General features: G+C 43.9%; 1 protein-coding gene across 2 annotated transcripts in view; it reads right to left on the bottom strand.

Moving 5' to 3' along the window:
• Window positions 1-17,910, bottom strand: part of EFNA5 (ephrin A5) — a 285,979-nt gene that overhangs the window by 40,494 nt on the left and 227,575 nt on the right. Inside the window, exon 2 of one of the 2 annotated variants that reach the window (XM_068981449.1) lies at window positions 7,390-7,682. In XM_068981449.1, the coding sequence (XP_068837550.1) occupies window positions 7,390-7,682 (293 nt within the window). Of the gene's footprint in view, window positions 1-7,389; window positions 7,683-17,910 lie in introns of those variants that run through there. The other variant, XR_011145392.1, reaches the window with a different exon arrangement.

Genomic DNA, 17,910 nt, shown 5'->3' on the forward strand with positions numbered 1-17,910 from the left:
CACAGGTCACCCCCCATGCAAGAGTAGGACTGCAAAAGGCAAGAAGAGATTACCTCCTGCTTTGATACTCGTGCCATTCTGACACTCTTCTGTTTCAGTGAGAGCAACTCGGAAAAAAGGCAGATCCATGTGAACTGTCACGACCAAAATAATTCTTAATGTAGATTACTAAAGTAAGCTGCTGAAAAACCAGACCTCTGAAGAGGGATGAAGACTTCCTTAGGCACATGTAATCCTGGCATACTATTCCTTCACACTATAGTGCATGGACTTACAATGTGAATTTTTACAAGGTATTTGTGAGGTTTTCTTTTATTAAACTAAAATGTCAAACAGGGCTATTCAGCTTGCTGTAACTTTTCAAAGGGTGCAAAATTTGGTGGACACTGATCAAAGCCATCCTTTCGGTAGTCAACTTGTCTTTAAAAAAATTTGTTTTAATTGAACCTTGGAAGTAAGATTGACTCCGATAATAAACTATTATTATACACCCATTTTACAGATGACGAAAGTGAGGCTTGGTGAAGTTAAGTTACCCAAAGTTACATAGCAGTTAAGAATGTAGAAGAGGGATTTGAGCCCAAGGGTACATTCACTAGAGTCCATGCTATTCTGTGTTTTAAGCCATGATCCACCCTCTCCTTTGATGTAATATATCCCCCCCGCTTTGATATAATCCCCAGCATCTGAACAAAACAACTTACTAAGAAACTAGGGAGCTGCTGCTGTGGCTGTAGCGAAACCTAATGCTTCTAATTTATCTCCTTTTCTCAAACAATAGCATCTAAGACAGAATTTAATTGCTTTTTTGTTCCGTTTTGTTTTCTGTTGCAGTATTTATTCGTTAAACAATGATCAACACTTCTATGTGCTACTTTCTACTATTTTTGACTTAAAATATACAGGTTTAAATCAATATTATGGTTCAACAGATTTTCCACATTATGGAGAGCTTGCCTGATTTTAGAAACACTTGTGGAAGAAACAGCACTCTAAGTTCCAAACAGCTCACCTGTAAATAAGCCTCTGGAACATTTCCAGTTGGCAAGTGAAGCACTTTCTCTATGTTGGTATTCTCTGGATTGCCTGAATATTGCTACACCTCATAAAGGACAGTCTGTAACTAACTTGTACAATCAAATGATTTCTGAAACTTATCTTGATCATCTCAGTAAGATATCTCTTCAGAATTTAGGTTTCTTTTTCTTTTTGGTCAGTTAAAAAAAACTGTATAGTACATATTAAAATTACTTCACAGCTTAAGACTATAAACTTTTAATTAAAGACCATAAAGCAGAGAACTAGCAGTTAACCACATGCATTCAAGTATGGATTTAAGAATGATGCTCATAATAACATAAACAGTCCTCATGATTTTCTTCCTAATTAAATATATATATATATATACCAAAAAGACCAGAGCAGACAGCTTCAGCTCCATGAAAGTTCTTTTCATTGATGAGATTTTCCATACTTCTGGAAATTGATGAGCTCCATACTTCTATCACCGTATCAGTTATAAAGGGGTAAAACGAAAGCACCACGTGTATTCAAGTTTACTTGCCAAGAAGCTTAGGGAGAGTGTTGCCTAATAATGTCTCAGAAACTTCTGGTTTCCATCTGAGTGCTTTGACTATCCACTGTCTTTACTGCATGTATCTTCTTTTGAAGGAGATCAGCTATACCTTAGATATGGCAAACGCTAGAATTCTCTGCCTTTTTAGTATCATTTTTTAAAAGTGGTATCTATTTTCCTTATTGTAGGTCTCTCACTGACTTCCCTCATAGCTCAGTTGGTAAAGAATCTACCTGCAGTGCAAGAGACCCGGGTTTGATTCCTGGGCTGGGAAGATCCCCTGGAGGAGGAAATGGCAACCCTCTCCAGGATTCTCGCCTGGAAAATCCCATGGACCGAGGAGGCTGGTGGGCTGCAGTCCATGCGGTCACCAAGAGTCAGACACGGCTGAGCGATTGAGAACAACAACAACAAGCTAAGTGAGAGCTGCCAGGGTGGACGGGCGCCTCCGGCAGGAGGGCATAGAGGCCCACAGCCCTGAGGTCAGGGCACTGGACAGGGAAGAGGAGCTGGGCAGCTGGAGCACAGACCACACGCAGAGCCGGCAGCAGGAGGAGGCCCAGACGCCACAGTGCGGAGCGGACGTGCCTCGGAGGACCTCGGGTGACAGGTTTGGACTTTGGACTTTGTCTTGGTCAGACAGGAACTCACTGGAGCGCTTTAACAGTGCAGTGATGCGGCGTGTGTGTGTGTGTGTGTGTGTGTGCACCAGTGCAGTGATGTGGTGTGTGTGTGTGTATAATAGTACAGTGATGTGGCGGGTGTGTGTGTGTGTGTATAATAGTGCAGTGATGTGGCGTGCATGTGTGTGTGTGTGTAATAGTGGAGTGATGTGGCGTGCGTGTGTGTGTGTAATAGTGCAGTGATGTGGCGTGTGTGTGTGTGTGTGTGTAATAGTGCAGTGATGTAGCGTGCGTGTGTGTGTATAATAGTATAGTGATGTGGTGTGCATGTGTGTGTGTGTGTATAATAGTGCAGTGATGTGGCGTGTGTGTGTGTGTGTGTATAATAGTGCAGGGATGTGGCGGGTGTGTGTGTGTGTGGTGTAAACAGACAGGAGCCTGCCGCACTAGTCAAGACCACATACCAAGGGGCTCGGTTGGGTGGCTGAGTTAGAGCTAGTTCGGTGATTCTAGTATACGGTTCCACTCCTTTCCCCTAAAAATATCTCTTTCACTAGCATTTACTGAACACCTACTAAGTAAGGCTTTGCGCAAGGCCATTTTACCAATGTTAAGTCCACCCTAGTACATGAACCCTATGATATATTAACGCTCCAAGGAAGTTTTCATCAAGCCCCCTGATGAAAGTGAAAGAGGAGAGTGAAAAACCTGGCTTAAAACTCAACATTCAGAAAACAAAGATCATGGCATCAGGTCCCATCATTTCATGGGGAATAGATGGGGAAACAGTGGAAACAGTGGCTGACTTTATTTTGGGTGGCTCCAAAATCACTGCAGATGCTGACTGCAGCCATGAAATCCATGAAATTAACAGATGCTTGCTCCTCGAGGAAAAGTTATGACCAACTTAGACAGCGTATTAAAAACAAAGACATCACTTTGCCAACAAAGATCCGTCTACTCAAAGCTATGGTTTTTCCAGTGGTCATGGATGGATGTGAGAGTAAGAGTATAAAGAAAGCTGAGCGCCAAAGAATTGATGCTTTTGAACTGTGGTGTTGGAGGAGACTCTTGAGAGTCTCTCCTGAGACTCTTGGACTGCAAGGAGATCCAACCAGTCCATTCTAAAGGAGATCAGTCCTGAATATTCATTGGAAGGACTGATGTTGAAGGTGAAACTCCAATACTTTGGCCACCTGATGCAAAGAACTGACTCACTGGAAAAGACTCTGATTCCAGGAAAAGATTGAAGGTGGGAGGAGAAGGGGATGACAGAGGATGAGATGGTTGAATGGCATCACCAACTCAGTGGACATGAGTTTGAGTAAACTCTGGGAGTCGGTGATGGACAGGGAGACCTGGCATGCTGTGGTCCATGGGGTCACAAAGAGTTGGACACAACTGAGCGGCTGAACTGAACTGAAGGAAGTTTAAATCATGTATCACAGCCTCATTATTTTACAGATGTGGAATTAAAAATCCAGAGAGATTAGATGATTTATGCAAGATCATATACCTAGTTAGGTCAAGACAAGGATTCAGTACTCAGTTTTCCTCGCTTTATCAAAGAGGACATTCAAAATCAGTGGTTGTATTGACTTATGAAATAACCTACAGTGCCCTTATTTATTCCCCTTGCCTGGTCTGATTTAAAAATAGCCACACAAAACTTCTTTCAAACATGTCCTCATGGTTAATGCTTATGAGAATCATTTCTAAAGGGAGTGTTTTTGAAGTTTCTAAAATAACTCTTTGCCTTAGGAAGTCTATATAAAAGACCATTGCCATCACCTATTGCCGGGCAGGTTCTGCAAATCTATAGATAAACTGATAGAAAAAACACTGACCTTCTCTATTCTAATGTGTCAAACTCTTACTGTAGATTAAAAACAGTAATTGTCCAATTGAGAAGACAGGCTTGGTTTGCCTGACCAGTTATTGGTGATTCCAGCAACTTAGTGTAGACTGCCCGTTCCCATGGAAAGGAAGCCGAGGTGCAGTCGTTCTTGGGACAAATGAAGGATCTAGACCCGTGAAGGATATTTTTATTTTTAACATAAACAGGAAACTCCATGAGCTATTTCCAACTACAGAATTTTCTTAATTTTGTATAACTTAGAGAAATTAAGGAGGAAATAAAGCAGAACTTGATAAGAACACTCCGATTTGTGTCCCGAATCGAAGTCGTGTGGTGGATTTCCTATTATGAAATATTCCTCTCCCCCTGCCCTCGCCCCAGTCCAAACTTGACCTGAATCTTGGGCCTCTGCACTTGCCACTGAGCTTGAGCCTTCCTCCAGCATCCTGAGCAGGACTGCCAAAATGCTGTATAGCTTGCATTTTTCTTTTGGAAAACTTGGAAGGGATTTTCAGGCCTTGAGGAGCTGAAATATGCCCCCAGCCTCGTAAGGACATTTTATGAAATGACAAGCGGGCAGTCAGACTGGCTCCTGAGATCAGCAGTTAGAGCCCCTTGTAAGGTAGTAAGTGTGAAAAGAGCCATTTCCCAATCATCGTGTTCATTCCACGCATATTAGGAGAGAGGAAAATTCAACCGAGGGCCAACCCTCCCCTAAGAATCCTTTAGTTTAATTACGACCACAGTATATGAAACATTTGCAAGACATCCACTCTCAGCAGTGGAAGGAAGACAGGAAACCCTTTTCTACTAAAAAGACAGGCAAGGAAGCACTTCTGGTTCTAAAACCTGGTTGAAAGTTCAATTTAACCAACGACCAGGCCACTGCACCTCTTGTAAATGAACATCTTTTTGCTGCTAATTTTGTGCTATTTTACCTTTCATTAAAAAAAAAGTAATTTAGGTTAAACTCAGCCGAACAGCAAAGAAGCTCTTGATATTTTGAAGCATTTTGAACAATTACTTTGACAGGAGCCCTTGACAGTTAAATGACTCTGTTAAATGAATGTTATAGAAGACACATAATGATTTTTAGTGAAATATTGAATTTAACCACAAATGAGGAGAAACCAGTCATAAGCACCATGGGTGTATTTGAATAATAACATCTTGCTTATGAACCTCGGTGGATTCTGTAATTTCTAATAATCATGCAATCAACCATTTAGCTGTTGAGTATGTCTCCCATCTTAGCGTTCTCTATTCATTTTTGCTTTTTGCTTTCGCAGTTGTTGGCTAATCCAAGCAACCGTATGAAAATTTTGAAACTGGCATTAGCTCCCTTTTGCATCAGCATGATATTTTAAAGTTGGGCGATTAATGAGTTGCTGTCCCACAACTGAAGTCTTCCTTTTTCCTCTTTCTCATTTGCTGAATGAGATTCTTTCACAAAGTGAAAAAATCAGCAAGAGGCGAGAGCCCGCGGCCTGAGAGCGTGTGGATCCACTGTGTGCTAGCGTTTCCTCCATCTGTGGGACTCAATATTCCTTTTCTTATTTTATGGGTTGAATGTGAGATAACGATCAAGACTTTTACATGTTTTCTCATGACTAACGACTGAAGTATGTACTGAAACAATAAAACTGGTACTGTTCAATTTCCTCTTTAAATTCAACTCCAATATAAGTGAGAGTGCCCTTGTGAGGGGGAAATCCGGCTTATTAGAAAACTCTGTTTTCTGGAGAAGAGGAGCTAGAAATCCTTGTAGACTTCAGAAGTGTGGGCGAGGCGCTGGTTGCAGGGGAGGACACTGGGGTTGAACAGTGAGTCGGAAAACCAGGAACATTTTGTTCTTTATCTCGTCTGCAGTGACAAGCAGCCCAGCACGTGGGGAGGCCCTGCCTGGCTCAGCACTTCCTGGTCATTCCAGGCAGGTGAGGTCCTGCCTCCCCTGGTTCCCACGGCTCCCGGCAACTCATCGGCCTTCAGCTCTTGCTCATTTCCACTTTCACTGCCGGCTTACACGTCTGCTCCCCCATGAGACGGGCGCTCTTTGAGGACAGAGAGTGTCTTTTCATTTTGCACCCCACCCCCTCACCACCAAATTTCTGCGCCATCATAAAGCTGGTCAGCACACGTCCTTTAGACCAAAGTACCCTAAACATTTATTATCTTCAGCCGACAGAACACTTGGGAAAGCCCGGGTGGCTTAAATATCTGATCTGCCTGCAGTGCGGGAGACCTGGGTTCAATCCCTGGGTTGGGAAGTTCCCCTGGAGAAGGGAATAGCTACCCACTCCGGTATTCCAGCCTGGAGAAGGCCATGGACTGCACAGTCCATGGGGTCCCAAAGCGCTGGACAGGACTGAGCGACTTGCACGAAATATCGGATACTAGTTAAAGGCAAGTCCAGGCACCTAGCAAGATCCCTGACTTAGGTATTCCTACAACCCTGCTAACTCAAGTATGGTCCATGGACCGAAGCAGCATCACCGGCAGCTTTCCAAACACCCCATCACGCGTCCCACCAAAGACCCCCTGAATCAGAATCTGCCCGACGGCAAGATTCCGAGGTGACCTGTGCACAGTGAAGCTTGAGAAGTGTCACTATGACCAGCATGTAGCCTGGAGACGCAACGGTGTGTGGGATGGAGGACAATACAAGGCCATAGCCACGTGATTAACACAGGTCTGCGGGGAAAGTTTTAGAGCTCTCTCAGGACAGAGTCTCTCAACGCTCACAGGTGGGAAACTCACTTATACCAGCTCCCTGGGAACCCTTTCTAGACACTTCTTCACGCTCTTTCCTGTTTAAAGACACAGCTGCTCTTAATAATTGTCTTTTCTCCTTGGTGCAAAGAGAGTATTTATCGTCAGCGTGCCGACATGTGCAGGAGCTTTGGCTTCCCCCCTGAACATGTGGATGAGTGAAAGGATATTGCTGACACCTGAATAAGAAATCCGATGACTTCAAGCTATGTAAATTTAATTATTTCCTTTAATTTTTCTTTCAGGAATCTCTTTTTCTTTTCCTGAGCTTTGGGGAAGTCCTAGCAATTTTCATTTAAAAGAAACACAAGTCAGCAGTGGTTCGCTGAACAGGCTGACACGCAGCTTCATACAGGGAGAGGCGCTGTGTCTTTAATCTAATTTGTGCTCCCAATTTCCAGCTAATGTATCAAGGGATCCTGGTGTATGCATTTACAAGGAGACATCCGTAAGGCAGAGTCCAGCTCTCTGCAATTCTCTGAAACATGGCTTAAAAAAAAAAAATTAGTCTGGCTTCGTGTAGCTGCCCCCTAACACACACACACAAATCGCTGTGTACTCACAGATGTAGAAGTATTCCCGGCCTGGTCTGAATTCGAATCCTAGAGAAAAGGGTGTGAAGAGCTGGAACTTCTCAGAGAACTTGAGCGGTCCGTTTGGAGAGTGAGGCCGGTTACACTCCCACCTCTTGAACCCTTTGGACGTGTGGTCGCAGGCACTGTAGCCGTCAAAGTTCACCATGTAGAGGACATAGCGCTCCGTCTTCTCTTCCGGGACGGAGTCCTCGTAGTGGGGACAGAAGACGTCCAGGTAGTCGTTGATGCAGACGTCGATGTGGTAGTCGCCCCTCTGGAACCTGTGGGAGGAAGAGAGCCATGCGGTTACTCAGGGAGCAGAGGCGCCTGCTGGGAGTCGGCGGGGGAAGGCTTTAATCATGCTCAGGCTAAAAAGATTTATTGCAGCAAGTGTTTATTTGGGGCCGCATGACTTGAGGAAGAATTGATGCTTTTGAACTGTGGTGTTGGAGAAGACGCTTGAGAGTCCCTTGGACTGCAAGGAGATCCAACCCGTTCATCCTAAAGGAGGCACCTCACTTTCACTTTAACTATTAAACGTACTGATGGACTGTTTTCCTTTCACTGGTAAAATCATATATATATTGAAGCAAACTTTTCATATTTCTAAAGCAGTGTTTCATTTAATAAATGTTTTTGAATAATTTAAAGAATAAATGGTATTTGTTATAATTGAGAGCCTTCATTTCCTATGCAAAATGTGGAAAATGAGAGGGATAAAGCTGAGAGAATTAGAATCATAAAGTTTAAAAGTTGAAAATTAAATTCCTAGAACACTTCCACTTCAGAGGCAAATTAAACCCAAAGGTATAATGATGAAGCAATGAGCCCCTGAATTAGACCCAGAATGGAGACTCTGGATCCGAATTAGGTGTCTCTCTTGGAAAGCCTGCTTTGTCACAAACTTGTTTTAGCCACTCTCTGTTTTGATGCCCTGTTCCTTTCCCTATTAAGTTGAAGCCACCTAAGTCAAATGACTTTCCCCCTTATTTCTTTCAATTTCATAGGCTGTGTTCTAAAAGGGCTGGACCGAGAAGCAGGGAAAAGAACAAGTCAAATGCAAAGAGCAAAACCACAGCCACCCCATCCTGAAAGAGTTAAAATATATGCACACACACACACATCACTGCACACACCCCCGTGTCTGTTTCAATTCTTATCTTAGAAAAGTTTTGCTTATCCGTTTTAACTAAGGTGCCTTTCCCCATCAACTGAACAGCTTTTCCCAGGACCCAGCGGTGTGTGAAACAGGAGTTGTTATGTACACAACTTTCTAAAATCAGGGTGGAAAAGGCCACAAAACCCCCTTGTTTCTAGCTAGCGAGGAAATTCTTCTCTGAGCCCTTAGGAGGGTCATGATAAAACTACATTACTGCTGAAATACAGCGCCCATAAAGTCATATAATCTTCACGTCAGTCTCAGGGAGAACACTTCCCAGTGATGGTGAGCTAGTCTCTTCCATTTTCGGGCATCGCTAGATGTTAGCAAGTTTCTCCTTATATTAAGCATAAATCTCCCTCTGTGTGATTTCCATCCAGTGGTCCTACTTCTGCTGCCTGAGATTGCGAAGAGCAAATCTCATTCCTCTTTCGCCAGGTAGTCCATAAACCACTCGGAGACGTCAGCTGTGTCTCTGTACCCTCCCTTCTCCAGACTTGAAAATCCTTTGTTCATTTCTGATAGAGTTTTCTTCTCCTCATTATTCTAGCATTTCGACGCTCTTCACGGCTTTTAGCTTGCCAGTATTCTCCTTAAAATGTGGCACCCAAACATATCGAGGACCTCTGACGGGTTGCTGTGAATGCTGGCACCTTTGCGCTGGACGCTAAACATTCATCGACAAAGTCGAGATTCCCTTCTGAAACACACTGTGCTAACAGTGGTAGAGCTACTTATTTTGAGTGAGTAGAACAGGATTTAAGGACTTGATCCGCTGCTGACTGAGCAGGAGCGTCGTAAGCCACCCTGAGCCTCAGTTTCCTCACGTGTTAAGCAGAATAATAACGAGAATCCACCTTGCTGACCTCACACGCCTGCTTCAGACCTCGGATGAGGAAACGTATGAAAAGTACATGTGAATAAAAGGCATCATTACTATTAACAGGATAGATGAAAATGGGTAGATAACAAAGTACTGTTTTTTAAACAGTGGCAGCACATGAAGCAGAAATAAAAATAATCCCCAGGTTTCCCTTTTCAAAAGTCCCGGAGAAAGGATGTCATGTAAAAATCCTAAATTCTGTCCTCAAATATCAAATGGTCCTTAGAAACTCCACTTGCTCGATGCTTTTGAAAAGCAGCATGTGGATGTATGCAAGAGAAATAAGGGAAGGCGGCCAGATCACTATTCCGTAAGGGGGTCTCAAGGTGCATAACCATTTGTAAAAACTAAGAACCCCTCGGAAGTATTTATTTCTTTATATTTACAGTGATCACGAAGCCAGGTTTACTTTTTTCTTCATTACCGGCAGACAACGATTTGTCAAGATGCAAGGACAGCCTGTGCTGCTTTTAAAAGGTTTTTGAACATCAAGGTAACATCACTGCCAAAGTACAAAGAGAAGACACTGCAGCGTTCAGATAAAAGGGTCTGCGCCGTCAATCACCTGCACTCAGAGCAGGCTGACGGTTCTGGCTCAGAGCCAGACAAGAACCGCAGCAGAAGGCAATGCCCAGATGCACTTTACATTATTATATTATTATTATAGATTTTAAAGACATTCCAGGGGGAAGTTGTTCCGTTCCCCAAGCTGTGTCACTCAGCTTCTACTAGCCCTCGACCCGGCCTAGAAGAGAAAAGGAAAAACGCTGCCACCGCCTGCACCCATTCTGTGACTCCGTTATTCTACAAATTGGCAGGTTTTCTTGTGCCTCAAATTTAGCTACCCTTTTCTAACTTTTATCCTTGTTAATTCTGCTATAATTTTGATAAACAAACCATGAGACTGAATACCCACCGTACACTGGGTTGACCAGTTATCCTTTTCTGGAGACAATTTACTTTGTGTGGGCGTTAAGTGAATCACTCTGGAGCCAGTTTTATTTTTTCTTACCTATTTTTTTCAAGATGTTTCTTTTATTTCCTTGTTTTATTTTATTTTTTTTTGAAATTTAAGTATTTTAGCTTTATGGCCACATAGCATATGGAGTCTCAGTTCTCCCACAAGGAATCGAATCTGCACCCCATCGTTGGAAGTGCAGAGTCTTAACCACTGGATCATCAGGGAAGTCCCTGGAGCTGGTTTTTAAATTATCTCAGCAGTTAGTACGGATATCCTTCTATGCATATGACAAAGAAATGATTATGATTTACCAAAGAATCAACCTACACTTCTGTTTCACATATTCAATTTGCATAAATTAGTTTACTAATGTAAATTTCAAAGAATGGACATTGTGAACATAAAAATAATGACAAAAGGGAACTCATAAAAGGCATCTGTATGATGTAGCTAAGTACGAAACAAAGAAAGGCTGAGAGTTAGTCTAATACTTTCCCAAATTATGCTCTTCAACTACAAAGTGGCACTGAATCATTCTTTCCTGGCCTTACCGTGAGGAAGCACACGTGTATGGCTAATATTATTGAGTGGCTATTATACTACATTCATTGTCTCAATGTAATCTCTATCACAATCGCACAGAATAGACACAGCTAGCGCCCTGAGTCAGAGATGAGGAAACCGAGATTAAGAAGTCAAGCAGCATGCCTAATGTCACAGGAACAAACAGGCGGAGGCAGAATCCAAACCCAGGCAGTCTGACCTCAGAACTGAGATTTGATTGCAAAAGTCAAGTTCTCAGGTCTTCTCTAAATGTTGCCAGAGGAATGAGTCTCGCTCTTCACGGGGTTTCAGTTCTCTCCTTCATTCACTGATGCAACAAACATTTGTCGTGTCCAGAATCTGCTAGACTACGGCTTTACATATGCTGTCACGTGAAATCCTTATTGGGTAGTTACAATTAGTTTCATTACACCAACGAGAAAATGACATTCAGAGAAGCTGTTATCCACTGTGTTGTTCAGTCCCTCAGTCGTGTCCAACTCTTTGTGACCCCATGGACTGCAGCACGCCAGGCCTCCTTGTCCATCACCAAGTCCCAGAGCTTGCTCAAACTCATGTCCATTAATTCGGTGATGCCATCCAACCATCTCACCCTCTGTCGTCCCCTTCTCATCCTGCCTTTAATGTTTCCCAGTATCAGGGTCTTTTCAAATGAGCCAGTTCTTTGCATCAGGTGGCCAAAGTATTGGAGTTTCAGCTTCAACATCAGTCCTTCCAATGAACACCCAGAACTGATCTCCTTTAGGATGGACTGGTTGGATCTCCTTGCAGTCCAAGGGACTCTCAAGGCTCTTCTCCAACACCACAGTTCAAAAGCATCAATTCTTCAGTGCTCAGCTTTCTTCACAGTCCAACTCTCACATCCATACATGACTACTGGAAAAACCACAGCGTTGACTAGACGGACCTTTGTTGGCAAAGTAATGTCTTTGCTTTTTAATACGCTGTCTAGGTTGGTCATAACTTTTCTTCCAAGGAGTAAGCGTCTTTTAATTTCATGGCTGCAGTCACCATCTGCAGTGATTTTGGAGCCCCCCAAAATAAAGTCTGACACTGTTTCCACTGTTTCCCCATCTATTTCCCATGAAGTGATGGGACCAGATGCCATGATCTTCATTTTCTGAATGTTGAGCTTTAAGCCAACTTTTTCACTCTCCTCTTTAGCTAATGTTAAATGAGCAGAGTCACCTCTAGGAAGAATGATTACACATGCCAATATTTACAAATTCCATGGGAAGCCCACCACTGCTTGAACACATCTGTAAGTTTCTGGGACATTTTCTTATAAATGTTTCCTCTTTACCTGCTACTGCTGCTACTGCTAAGTCGCTTCAGTCGTGTCCGACTCTGTGCGACCCCATAGATAGCAGCCCACCAGGCTCCCCCGTCCCTGGGATTCTCCAGGCATGGACACTGGAGTGGGTTGCCATGTCATTCTCCAATGCATGAAAGTGAAAAGTGAAAGTGAAGTCGCTCAGTCGTGTTTGACTCTTCGCGACCCCATGGACTGCAGCCCACCAGGCTCCTCCATCCATGGGATTTTCCAGGCAAGAGTACTGGAGTGGGGTGCCATTGCCTTCTCCTCTTTAACTTCTACTCTTTAATTCCATCCCTTGAACCTGTGGTTCTCTACCTCTCTGAAACCACTGCATGTTATGAATTGTTAAGAATTCCTGGCTGCATACAACAGGCCAACAGTAATTACAATACAATCTCTAATTATCACAGTGGTTGGACTTCCCTGGTGGCTCAGACGGTAAAGCGTCTGTCTACAATATGGGAGACCCGGGTTCGATCCCTGGGTCAGGAAGATCCCCTGGAGAAGGAAATGGCAATCTACTCTAGTACTATTGCCTGGAAAATCCCAAGGACAGAGGAGCCTGGTAGGCTGCAGTTTATGGGGTTGCGAAGAGTCGGACACGACTGAGCGACTTCACCTTTACCTTACAATGTGAAAGTATGCATGGTTGCCACCCTTAGAAAAGTGACTGTGTTTGAGTGAAATGATTACTGCTCTGGCTCTGATCTGATAACACCAGTCCCAGGTGCCGGGAGGCATCTCGTGGGCGTAGAGTTATGGCCCCTGTCCTCCACTGGGTTGCGTGGCTACTGAGGTCAGTGTTCCGTGTAATATACAACAGTGTGTATATTTTGTTAGGACAAGAACACAGTGTACACGTTTGTCAAAATTTGGCAGTAGACTGGTTGAGAATGTCATCCATATTGTGAAAGGATCATTTTAGTTAATGAAGAAGAATAAAATTCAGCATGGCAACTAATTCTTTGTAATCAATTCACCTACTAAAACAAATTATGCAATTCATGATTGTTTTGATGACCTAGAGGCTGCCTGGAGGGTTGGATAAAATATATATATATATATACAGTTTCGGGGCTACTAACAGCAAAACTAACAACGAAAGGTGGGCTCCGAGCTACAAAGTCTCTATGCAGACAAGTGTGTGTGTCTTCTTTTCCCTTCAGCGCTCACCTGACGGCATCTCACAGTAGATACAGTTTTTGTGATGCATTTAAACTGCTGAAGATATCTATCTCCTTATTTAACCTGTCTGGAGAATGGGAATCACAGCTTGAGCCTTGGAATTCAGATGAAATCAGGACCACAGAGGTGAAGTGAAGAGTTGACAGGCTGTCTCTTCTCTTAGTTATCAACAATGTACCACCAGGTTTGTGCTGAGAAAAGGACCCAAACACTGTTTGATGACCACAGTTAACCTGATCGGTGGGGCTCTGCTCCCAAATAAATAATTTCAAACGGGGGTCACTCTGCAGGGGACACCTGGTACCTGTCCACTCCAGGCCTTGACCTCGAGTGGACGTTCTCAGCTTACACTGACCTTGGTTCCTCTTGGCTCCGCCAAGGAGCCATCACCTAGCTTCCTGTCTCAGTGGGTGGCTTTGCACAGCCTTGCCCTTTCTCCCTCCTTTCCCACCGTCTGCGCTCGTGGGGCGGACACTGAGAGCTGGGAGGCCGCATCCACAGGACGCACGGGGGTGCCCTGGGCTCAGGCTGCAGGGAAGCGGCAGCGTCGCGGCCTCCGAGGTCCTCTCCGGCCACTTGCCCCTGCAGTTCTCCTGCTCTCATGCCATCCTCCTTTGCTAAAGCCCAAACGTACTTCATTTTCAGTAGCTGGGAAAGAAAGGGTGTGGGGCACATTTCAAATGTTCTAAATTGGCCTTTAGCATATGCTGCTGGCGCAGCAGAGAGCCTGCTTCCAGGGAAATATGTACCCAGGTATTTTATCAAGCAGTTCCCAAGTGAAGTTTCTTCACTCCATAAATAGAGAAACGGCGTTCCTGAAAGGAGACAGGGTGGCCGTTAGAGGTTAGGAAGCTGTGAGGCACTTTCATCCCCATCTCGTGGAATGTTCTAACGGACTCAGTGATGAAAATGTTATTTTTCATGAGCTGGATAGCTGATTATTACATTTTAAATGTATTTTAATCTGTCAAGGCGGTGATTGTTTTAATATTCCTATTTGAACCGGACTACAGTGTCACTTCTTTAATTACGGGGCAACTTAATATATTACATTCTGAAATTGAAATGTAAAAGAAGGATACGATTTATGGTCAAAGATTAGGCAAATTTATCAGCTCAGGGTTCCTCCCAAATTTTAAACTAAATCTAGAGTGACTGTGTCTTGACAGCACAGCCTTTCCATTCTATCACGGACTTAATTTGAGAATAAGATGTCTCTTTTTAACCAGAAGAATTTCTCATCTGTCCTGAAGGGCCTAATGGGCTCAGCAACAGACATGGGGTTTGGTTTATAAATATGTTTTGGGAGGAGACGGGCAGGATGCGTTCTCTGTTGCGTAACATGCCTTTTCCTGTCTCCTTCTGTCACTCCTTTCAGCACAGAATGCCAGCCTTATGGCTTTCAGATCCTAAAGCTGAAGACGTTCTTTTTTTGATTTCCCACAGAGGTTAAAGTGAGAAATATAAACAGCAAATCAGACTTGGGGTGGATAAATCATGTTCACATCACTGGGAGCTAAAGAAATTTGCTTTGCTGATTTTAAATGTTCCCTCTCTCACACAGGCTGAAACATGCCAGTCTTTCAAATGTATTGGTCACTGACCTTCATTTTTAGTTCTGAGATATCAGAGTCATAAACAGTTGTACCGATACCAGGCCGGTTGTTAAGGCTGAATGAGACACAGTACACGATGACAGAAATCCATCATTTCAGGCAGCCTAATTCCGCTCTTTCAGGCTCTAGAACACACCGAGAATGACTAAAATCCTCACAAAACTGAAGATTTACAAGTTAAAAGAAGACCTCCTCAAGGATGAATTTCAGATATGTCTTCTACATATTCTTGTGCAGTTGAAAGGCTGTAGGCTACAGCACACACTCACTCAACGAAGCATACAATTCTGACAAAATATTTAGAACCCAGAGCCACCTCCTAGCTCTGCCATCCATTAACGAAAATTCCAGTGACGTTCTTACACATGCAAGCTGGAAGAAAAAAATAAATGTTTCAGTAATCACAAATTCTGCGGCATGAGAGCTTTGTCTTCAGTTCAGTAGCTGTTGGTGATAAGAATAAGATGTAATTTTCTTGGCCAGATATTTAGAATTTATTAGTGGTTTAGTATACCAACCTGTCCCTTTTCTTCTCTGTGTGTGTGCTTTAAAAGCAAGTCATTTAAAAATCACTCAATTAACGCTAATTACTCATCTCAAATAGATGGACGGAAATCTCAATGCCTTGTGCTTGTCGCTTTTCTAGTACAAGTCACTTCGGGCTCAATGACTTTTTAAAATTGGGATCTCCCAGATGCAGTACCTGTTTCAAATACAAGGCCCACAAATGTTCTGTCCTCCAGTGTTTTAACTTGTTTGGGGTTTGTTTTATTAGCTTGACTGAGGAGCTCCAAAGGAGACAAAGCATTAAATTGGCAGAGCCTAAACAAGACCTTCTTTCCGGAAGGGATCCAGAGCTTTGGGTGACAGTCTAATTGCTTCCAAGCCCCCAAAGAGGCCTCGGGCTTGAAGTAAGAATGTGTCGACATCAACAGGCTAAATCAGCCAAAGAATGAAGCAGGCAGAGTCCCACAGATCTGATACATTGCCGCTGCTGCTGCTGCTGCTGTGTTGCTTCAGTCGTGTCCGACTCTGTGCAACCCCATAGACGGCAGCCCACCAGGCTCCCCAGTCCCTGGGATTCTCCAGGCAAGAACACTGGAGTGGGTTGTCATTTCCTTCTCCAATGCATGAAAGTGAAAAGTGAAAGTGAAGTCACTCAGTCGTGTGGGACTCTTAGCGACCCCATCGACTGCAGCCCACCAGGCTCCTCTGTCCATGGATTTTCCAGGCAAGAGTACTGGAGTGGGGTGCCATCGACACATTGCAGACCACTGCAAATGGTTTTCTAAAAGGGATTAAAATAAAATGAAGAATTATCATCTGGCAATCGGTGTGTGACCTCACGGAGGTCACTTCCATCACCCAAAACGGGCTCCTTCTCGACTCCTTCTGGTCAGGAGCTTCCAGACCAAGCTGCCCTTCACATCCAAAGTTATCCAGAGTCTACGGGGTGTCGAGCACATGGAACAAAGCGGCTGCCACACACACCCAGATCCGAAAACAGATGCAGGAAGTCCATTACCAGGTTGTCCAGCCACCATCCTGGGAGAACAAGGACCTAACAAACAGACTCTGTTCAGGGCATAACGGGGGCGGAGAGTCAGTCAAACCATTAAGCTGCCTGCCAAGCGGCTCACACACATGCGGCCCTTTTTGTATCCTACAAGGATGGACTTACCCAGCCCAATTTCAGGTCCTTCCTAGTTTCAAAATTAAGAACAATAACCAAAGAGCCGCAGTTAATACCCTTACTACTAACCAGCTCAAATAATGATTTCATGGTCCTTACCTGTTGCTGTACAAGCAGTAAAGAAATATTTATATTATTCCTTACCTACTGCTGTATAAGCAGAAAAATAAATATTTGTATTATAGCTTGATGATAACCTACTGGAATCATTACCATGGCCTGAGTTTTCAAAAAAACGGGTGGGGTGTCCAAGATCTACATGGCATGGAACTAATCTCTATTAGTTTATTATTAAATGAACAAACACAAGCTGGAAGAAAGAAAATAAATATTCTATGGCTTTTTTTAAATGTTTGATCGTCATGGGACCAGGGTAAGCAAGAACCTTGCAAAGCTAGGGCACAATAATGATACTAGTGCTTTATACAAAGCTTCAGGATGCAAAGCAGAAATTATTGCTGTTTCCATGCAAATCGGCACATGAGAAAGTGGCTATTGTCACTTGGTGTGGTTAGGACCTTGTTGGATACAAATCTGGAGAGACGGAAGTGATCTGGAGTGGGTAGGAAGTAGGTGGTAAGCAGTCATAGAGAATACTGAATTCATTCAAGGTGAATGCATAGATGCAGGAAACAACACCAACAGCAATGCCGGCAGAGCACTGAGCCCCACCCACTCGATGGGTGCGAGTCTGAGTGAACTCCGGGAGCTGGTGCTGGACAGGGAGGCCTGGCGTGCTGCGGTCCAGGGGGTCACAGAGAGTCGGACACGACCGAGCGGCTGAGCTGAGCAGAGCACTGAGAGCACATCCCCAGGGCTATTGTGCCGCCATCTATTTTTACGGGGGCTTCCTTTCTTTACGTAGGTGCTCCTGGAGTTTACTCATCTTTGTATCCCCAGCGCTCATCACGGTGTCTGTACACAGTGGTGACTTGAGGGACGTCCCAGACAGGAAATCGTAGCTGATGGACACTAGAAGCAGCACTCAAAAGCAGACAAAACTTTGCAAAGTGCCCAGTAACTTCCTTCTGTGTTCTGGACCCCAGTATCAAACGTTGATAAGAGCCAAATAATATACAGACAAAGGTCAAGACCAGGAAACAAAATAACAGCCAAAGGCAGAAAGGAAA

The sequence above is a fragment of the Capricornis sumatraensis genome, chromosome 9 (genome assembly GCF_032405125.1).
Source record: "Capricornis sumatraensis isolate serow.1 chromosome 9, serow.2, whole genome shotgun sequence".
In the NCBI taxonomy this organism is placed as follows: Eukaryota; Metazoa; Chordata; class Mammalia; order Artiodactyla; family Bovidae; genus Capricornis; species Capricornis sumatraensis.